The sequence below is a fragment of the Borostomias antarcticus genome (genome assembly GCF_949987555.1).
Source record: "Borostomias antarcticus genome assembly, chromosome: 22".
Lineage (NCBI taxonomy): Eukaryota > Metazoa > Chordata > Actinopteri > Stomiiformes > Stomiidae > Borostomias > Borostomias antarcticus.
The window spans coordinates 3,525,178-3,534,096 of NC_140255.1; the positions used below are offsets into that span (position 1 = coordinate 3,525,178).

An 8,919-nucleotide genomic window follows, 5' to 3' on the forward strand; every position below is an offset into this window, starting at 1 on the left:
TGTAGATCTCCCCCGCAGGTACGGACGGACCCGAGGAACCTCTGATCTTTGAAGCAGCACCACTGGAAGGAAAAAAGGTGCGCATTCTGGATTTTTTTTTCCAACAAGGGGAAATCTGTAAAGCAATGGTTGCAAATTGAATCTTTCCGCGCCTGGCAAAACCCATTTTCATACGGACCGCGAGAGCGGAGTGAGACTTGTGGAAGAGCTAGAGGCAACACTTTTCTTGTGGATCATTTCTTACAACAAGGAAGCACCTAATGTTGCACTCTATGACATTATTGTACTATTTATCACTACACTGGGATTCAAAGGCACCTCCGGATTGGTTTTAGTAAGGACGCTGGAGGGGTTTTCTCCAACCTATCTTGGGGCTCTAAAACTGTGGAAACAGGTGTATTTCAGCAGCTCAAGATGTCTCTTCTGCCTTCAAGGTTCATATACCTGTAAGAATTTCATCTTTGTAATAATCTTCCTTCACCTAGCTCATGCATTCTTACCAATAGAAGTCGCTAAAAGCTACATATTTGTTATCGTTGTCATCCAGGTGTTTAGGTATATTTCATGTAATTGCTTGTGATTTCACCCCTCCTCCGTTTTCTCTCTCCCAGGTCTTTACATTTTCTGGTCTTCTATTTCCAGCTACAGGTAGGTTTAACGGCTGTCAAGTTTAAGATTCGTGTGTGTGTGTGTGTGTGTGTGTGTGTGCGCGCGCGCGCGCGCGTGTGTGTTGTGTGTGTGTGTGTGTGTGTGTGTGTGAGAGAGAGAGAGTCTGTGCGCGCATCTGTGTCTGTGTGTCTGTCTGCGTTATCGGTTTCTTTTTTCTTTCTATAATTCATTTTTCGTGATCTAGTAGGTGGGCAGGTGCTGTTGCACACTAGGCGTATTGAGTTGTTTATGATGCGTTCTTCTTGTATTTATTATAATTGTAGCCTATAGGTCCTCGATATTAGAGAATTACGATACGTTTATGTGATTAATCATAGATGGACTTATTAAATGTTCATGATAAAAACGCAACTCCTATCTTGTTGAAACATATGATGGTAAATAAATCTGGTTGTGAATTAGAGGCTATATTGATAAGCTACCGGCCTATGTGCGTTGACTGTTAGCTGGACAGCGAATCCGCGCCTGGAGCAGAGCTCGCCAAGATAACACGAACATGCATGGAAGCTACAGACATTTGGATGACGTTCGTCATATCGCACATACTGGATAGTAGATAATTTACACTGCAGCCCACAATTAAGTAATTGTGAGATTTATGAGCTGCGGTTTGTGCCTTTTACGCATGCAATTCGCTTCCAATGGAAGGACAGTTAATAGTTGCGTAATTAATGGATTTTGTCTTAGTCAATCATAAGACTATAATCCAAATGAATAAGCATTTAGAGATATTACACGAGCATTGCATATGATAGAACAGGTAAGACCAGCATTATACCAGCTTTTATCACCAACTCTTATCGCACTATGCTCCTGCAGTTGGCTTTAAAGGTTTTCTTATATAGCCAACTATGTGAATCAAATCCCAAATGGGTGCAATCACTTAAATTGGGAGAGATTCTCTCTCATATGAAAATGTCTATCAAGTCTAATCATATAGTTAATCTATGCCCAGATATGAAAGACAAGATAACAGACAGAGTTTGTAATAGGCCTCTTAGAGGTGTGTTGCTTAATCAACATTTCCTAGAGATGTAAGATGTGGATAGATTGGATATCGATTGGATATAGAACAGACAACACACTCTGTGCCAAACAAAACCATTTGAGTCTGCTGGCTTAGATTCATTCAGATGACAATGAAGTACGTTTGTTTTGCCCCTTTGGCATCCCATCTCTGTCAGACAAACTGGGTCAAGGCTATCTGATTATGAAACCTGTCTGTTCGCATTTTATGATTAAAGGGGCATCTTACAAAGACCCCTCCAGAATGGACAAAGCCCATGTTCTCAAAAACATAGAGACAACTAGGTTATGTAAGGCTATGTGTTCTGATTGTTCTGTGTTCTGATTGTTCTAAAGCAGTTGGCACAAACAAGGCTATAGGATCGACTCTCCGGTTCTCCGCCATTCATGGCAGACGCTAGACTACAACAAACAGTTTTAATTGTTGAGGGAGCTAAAAAGACAATGGAGACAACCATATTTACAAACCAGACCCTTGATAGTTGTTCTCTGTGTGTGGGTTGGAGAGACAGTAAGATGTATCTTAGATGCAGGGGCTAAGCTTCCTCAGGTAAGACAAGTGAGACTTGAAGGTTCAACCAAATCCTTTTTTGTCCTGTGTCTTTGAAGAAGGAGACAGCTTGATAAAAAATGTTGTTGATTGCGTTCTCCTCGGCCCTCTGCTTAGGCTTGTCTTCTCCTCTGCATGCAATTCAACTGTCTACGAAACACACCTTTATGTTTGTTTAGAGATGGGGAGATTTGGGACAAATCCCTCATGGGTAGTTACCCTTAGAAAGTGTTTCTTGGGTGTGTGTGTGTGTGTTGGCTTTATAGTGAATGTTTGGGAGGCGTAATGGACAGGATTGATGTGCAGAGAATGTAGGATGTTGTAAAAGAGCTGTCTTGGATTAGATATGCTTTATAATTGTATGTCCCTTCTTTCTAGAAGCTACCATCCTTTATCTAAGATACGTCTATCATCTATGCAGATGCTGCCATCCTTATTGGAAAGCTAAAATAATACTTATTCATCATCTGTGTGAAGTTGATTGCTGAGTTTTGAGACCAGTATGAATGTTTGACCAGTCCTTTCCCCCCTCTCAAAACATACAAATTTGATAAGTGATGTAGAAATTGATGTCAGATTCCATACACAATCAGATTCTCTATTTGACAGATGTTAACACTCAATAACTGTCCTTCCAAAACCATGTGGGTTTCTGATTTCCTCCCATGTCGTAGCCAACACCTGGTTCAGACCAGCTATCACATGAGTTCAAATGGGATTGCTTTTCAATTCAGTGGAAGTGGGGTTTTTTCTTCCCTGTGTTAAGGATTTGTTCTACCATGTGCGTATTTCCCCTCTCATTCACTAAATGTCATTAATTTGCTGAGGTTAAAATAACAAGGAGTCAGAGTATGTAATGTGTATATAATTAGCCACCTGAGAACAACCACATAAAAGGCCATTACTGTGTAATTACCACACCATGCAGCTGGGGAAACGGGATCTTGGCTCGAATCGAGATTCCAGGGGTTTCGAAAGTATACGTTTTCCTCCTCATCCACATATGTGACAGGGTGAACAGGCGTGGATTCTGACATGTTGTTGAAGGCAGTTATTTCCTGGTTGTTGTTTTTTCCTCAGTTTTGGCCTTAGGTGCCTTGTAAGCTCAATGGGAACATATCTACGCTCTCAGGCAAGAAGGTTGAAATATTTGAAAGGGGAATTTGTATTACAAGATGCTCAGTGTGAGTGTAGAGTCTCTTGCCACCACATCCATATACCACTTGGTGCGTCTGTGATTTATGGTGTCTGCTTGGCCCACGGGCAGATATTTGTTTGATGATAGTGTAACAGGTCTGGATGCTTCAGGTGTATAATTGCTAGTGGCTTGTGGAAATGGAATACTGGTTTCTCAATATTCCCCCAGGGTACATAGTATACAGCTGCCTCAATAGGAAGACACGCAGTAATAACCTAGTATGTTACACATCAGGGCTCTGTCCTCACCCAGAACACGGTGTGTGCTGAGTTGTATAAACGATGTATTGGAGCACGTGAGCCTTGTGAATGCGATGCTGGAGTCGCGCCGCCAGTTTTAATGTGGAAGCACATCTAAAACGTCAACGACAATGTTTCCATGTTGTTATCTCATAGTTCCCATCCCCTAAAGCAGAGGCTCTTGACAGAAGGCCCATAAAAGCTGCAGCGTACTTTACTATCAACACCTGTGTCATGACGATCTCTCTCTCTGCCTCTCGCCTCCTCAGGAATCTCAGCAGAGCTCAGCTGATTTCAGGATCTATATAGAGAACCACACGCGGAACCCGGACGATCTGAGCCGGAAGCAGATCCGCATCTACCAGCTGTACAGCCGCACCACGGGGAAACACGTCCAGATACTGGGCAAGAAGATCAACGCCAATGGAGACGATGGGGGCAAGTACGGTACGGGAGAATTCCTGTGCACCTTTTCAGACGCTTTAGACAGTTCACTAAACCGTCATCTGTGTGGGCCGTCGCATTTAAATACCCAAGTACATTCTGATTCAGTTAATTCCTTCAGTTATGCTGCCGTCAGTCAGTGGAAAGACACGCTTCTAGAACTAATTTGACTCCTAGGTAGATGCTCTGGTACTTAGCTCTGATGCAAAAATAATGTTGTTACACTTTAGGTGACATAAGATAATGGAGCTTCAGAGTTGGGGGCCTAGAGACACTTGACAGTTTGAAGATAGTTTGTCCTGCTAAGAATATGATGATGCTGAGATGTGTGAAGTGCTCTGACTGTGAAGTGTGTGGTTCTGACTGTGGCCATGAAGGGCACATTTTCATGCTGATTGGAGTCATGGTTAAGTAAATGCTCATGGTTTAGTAAATTGTTGGGGTGTTGAGTGATGTTGAGTCAGGTATTCACAGTGGCTGGGTTGTTTTGAACTGTGCTGCAGATTAATTGATTGTAACTATGACTGCAATAGGTGTGGACAAGATGCACTTATTGTATATAGAAAACAGTGTAGCTTGGTGTCTAGTCTATGTCTAGGTTGCATAATTATTTGAAGGAGCGTTTGTGTATTCTGCACATTTTTGTGTGTCAGACCCACAGGTTGTCAGGCTGTGAGTCGTTGGTGTGCGTTGAGCGTTGCTGTGCCGTTGAGTGTGTTCAGTCACAGATGCACCAAGGCGAGATTTCCTCACTGCTTGTTAGAGCTTGAGTGGAAGCAGATCCAATGTTTCCCATGAGGCCTTGCCAACCCTGCCCCCTCCTCTCCTCCCTTCTCTTCTCCTCCACACTCCTCTCCTCTCTCCTTCCCTCCCCTCTCCCTACTCCCCTTCTCTCTCCTCCCCTCTCCTTCCCTCCTCCCCTCCCCACTCCCCCCTCCCCCCCAGCTCCAGTACCTGGCACCTGTGAACTCCCTGACACTGACTACATGAAGCCCAGGAAGACGCTTTCCTCTCCCTCTGCACTAATCCACACACACTCAGAACGCCTCCACACACACTCAGAACGCCTCCACACACACTCAGAACGCCGCAACCCTTCCTATGGAGGGTCACACTCCACGGCTGAGGAATAGCCAAGAGTTTTAGCTAGAACCAGGTCAGCTAGGGGGAGTCATAATTCTCCTCAGGCTAGTGTAATGTATTAGCCTGCTTGCCATCAAGAAACAAAGTCGATCACACATAATATATCCAATTTGTCTAATGAGTTGCAATCACTAAAAGTAACTAAGTTACAGTGATAATAAGGATTTTGTTGAAGAGTATTTCCTGATTTATATTAGAGCTTGTATCACCTAGCTCTTTGAACTTGGAATCAAAACAAAAAAAGGTTCTCATCAACAAACTATATTTCAAGGAACATCTAAAGGTACATGATTGTGTCAGGATGTTGGATATAACAAGCCCAACTAGATCACAAGGATAGAAGAGGGCCACCTAATCTAAACCCCTCTCAGGATCTCTATTGTATTTCTCAAATCAGGCCTCATGTGTACAGAGTCTCTTCAGTCATTTCATCCTCTCAGAGAGAGAGAAAGAGAGGGAGAGAGAGGGAGAGAGAGGGAGAGAGAGGGAGAGAGAAAGAGAGAGATAAACATAAAGATAGGGAAGGGGAGAGAGAGGGAGGGAGAGAAAGAAAGAGGGAGAGCGATGTCCTCCAGGTTAAACCACACACTCCCTCGCCCTCTAGGCTTGTTTTAAAGGGACAGTTTTGGAGATGCCCTCTTCTCCCTCCATCTCTTCTTCCTACCTGCACTCCCTTGAGCGCCACTGAATGGCCCAGTGTGTTAAACAAATGGATCATCTTTAACGGTTTGATTGAGTGAGCACAGACTAAAGGGAACTTGAAACCTAATCCTAAGGAGAGCGAAGCGCTCCACAATGCTTGGCTGATCCCTTTGCCTGTGAGGAACAAGCAGAAACAAAGGTGACCCTGCACAGGGGTTAAGGTTGTGACAGGGTAGAAGAAGCTGACGCTCTGCTTGTTTAGAGTGGATCAGTTCAAATGTGTTGTTTTGGCTCCCATTTTGTTGTCATGGTCTCATCACAGGAGGGTTCACCACACCACAGCCTAGATGATAAACTTGCATGTTAAGTTGTGGCTAAAGCCAGGTAGTATAGCCTGATTTGCCTGGTTTGATATTGTGTGGAGAGCAACGTTTGAACTTGATTCATTTATTCACTTGAGAGAAAAAATATTTAGCCTGTTTCAGCTATGTAAGTGTTAAAATTCACCAACTAAATATATATATATTTTTTTTTTTACCTTTCAGCTCTTCTTGTTGTTGAGACAGAGACCTTTGGGAGCCATATTCGAATAAAAGGAAAGGAGAGTGAATATTACATTTGTATGAACAAGAACGGCAAAATAGTTGGAAAGGTAAGCATCTACTTTCTTTCTCATGTTAGAGAATGTGCAACATTATATACTGTAATATGAACCAATTAAAGTGATATTTCACTCAAATAAGATTGGGGTTTGTTATTACACGTGGAAGAACCATGTGGACATACATTTTTTGTGTGTAATGCATTTAAAGTAGTGGGTTGTTAGCAATTAGCACTTGGCGATGCCAATTAAAATGATAAGTGATAAGTGGAAAAAGATCCAAATCTTAGTTGGATGAACTCTCTTTTTAATCAAGACAAAATTGAGAGCTTGCAGAGCTGTTTCTGTACAGCCCTGACAAAACCCCTTTGATAACTCTGGCATCCACTTACGTAATCTTTCCTATCCTTTTGACAGTCGATCAGTCAATTACAGACCACAATCATCACAATGCTCTGAATGGCTAATGGCCTCATAGGAGAAACGCCATTGCAATTATACATCTTGTTCACCAGGGGGCACTATGTAAATTAACTGAATTTTGATGTAGAAAATTATGTCCAATTAGTTTGACGTCACAAAACATTGCCATCAATGTTCAATATTGTTCAAAACAGGAAGTTAATATGACAGGAAAGTTCCCGGCATCAATCTGACACAATATTTTTCTGTCCTTGCAGCGTAATGGAAGGAATCAAGAGTGTGTCTTCGTGGAGGAGTTCTTAGAGAACAACTACACGGCGCTGGTGTCGGCCAAATACAAAGGCTGGTACCTGGGATTCAACAGGAAGGGGAGGCCGAAGAAAGGCTCGCGGACCGCGCAAACACAACAGGAAGTTCATTTCATGAAACGGCACCCGAAGGGAAAGGTGGATCCACTGGAGGAGTTCCGTTTCACCACGGTAACTAAGCGGACACGAAGGGCTCGGCGTTTAAAACCCAACCCCAAAACAAACTGACGGGGCCAATGGACAGCCAACGCACTGTTTTCCAAGGGAAAAAATCTCATGTTTCTTGCCTTAAAACGCCTTAAAGGACTTTTGTAAAAGAGATGATGACAAGAAAAAGAACAAAACTTTCAAAGATGTTTTATTTTTATATTTCAGGAACACTGAATATCTCCCAACTGTTGGATGGTTCTGGGTCATTACGGTTGTTATGTGTCTGTGATATTATTTATACTGGATAAACTAAGGACGACAAAAGAACTCTTGTCATGGCCATCTTCTGCTACTTTGAACAGCAAGCTGATGGCATTTATTTTTGACAATGAGGGTGGAAGCAAGAGTTGACATAATGTTATAAAAATCATCCACTAGAGTTTATTGGAATAGCTTTCAGTTTGTTTGTGTTACCCCTGACAACACGGATCCCATATTTTCCACTGGAATCAGATGCCATGGAGATGAGATGGAGAGAGGTGACAGTAGCAGGTGACACAGTCAACTAAGATAACTACATACGTAGCTTTGAGTGCAATATTTGACAGCCCCCCTCCCCTCCTGCGCCCGCTCCCCCTCTCTCTCTCTCTCTCTCTCTCTCTCTCTCTCTCTCTCTCTCTCTCCCCCCCTCTCTCTCTCTCTCTCTCTCTCTCAGTTGATAACTCCAGTTTGACTTGTGGCCTACTGTGGATGGTATGCACTGAATGCACTGTGTGCTGTGTGATTTCTTTGACATTTTTGTGCAACCTATGATTCAGCTGAACACAACATGCTTTGACTAGCCAGACATCAGAAGGGGTTGTAGTCTTGTTTAAACACAAGAAAAACTGAGTTGACGTGATTCTGAACTCTAGTGTTTTCAGACTACCATACAGTGGTCAATTTAACATGACACTAACTTCTCCACCTTGAATGCATTTTTATAGGGGAGAGGTTGAATAATGAATTAGTACTGGCTAGGTAGGTCCTCAGGCGTTACTTCCTACTTATTATGTTTTAGATCAAGTCCCCCCAAAAAACTGTTATTAGTAGGGCTTGGTGAACACTATTTATTCCTCTCAGCATCCCTCAACATCCACACTCCACTGCACAGGCTGCCGACCAACACCAGAACACGGCCTGTTAATAGTGCGCCCGAGTTCAAAGAGTCATTTTCAAAAATGGTTAGTTTCTTGACTAACTAATGTGTTCAGTGAAGACAGTTTTAATGTCAAGAGCACTGGATAACCCAAACATACAGTGACTGGCTCATCCTTTTAAGAAATATTGTATTTTGACAAATAAGTCCAGCCCTTCAACTTAGGAGTTCATAAAACCAGAATATCTATATTTAGGATTTGGGAACAATGTCTGACAGACCAATCATATTAGACAACACGTCAGCCTCTATTCAAGGGTAGAGCTGTATATTCATCTGCTACCAGTTTTGTATGAGATGCTACTAACAACATGACACATTTATGTTT

The 8,919-nt window shown here is 42.6% G+C and overlaps 1 protein-coding gene across 1 annotated transcript; it reads left to right on the top strand.

Annotated features, from left to right (window-relative positions):
* Positions 1 to 414: 414 nt before the first annotated feature.
* fgf24 (fibroblast growth factor 24) lies at positions 415 to 7,471 on the top strand (the record flags this gene model as incomplete). Its single annotated transcript, XM_084456644.1, has 5 exons — positions 415 to 446; positions 612 to 648; positions 3,952 to 4,129; positions 6,457 to 6,563; positions 7,193 to 7,471. The coding sequence occupies 5 exons, from the start codon at positions 415 to 417 to the stop codon at positions 7,469 to 7,471; spliced, it is 633 nt and encodes a 210-aa protein (XP_084312770.1).
* Between the last annotated feature and the right edge of the window lie 1,448 nt (positions 7,472 to 8,919).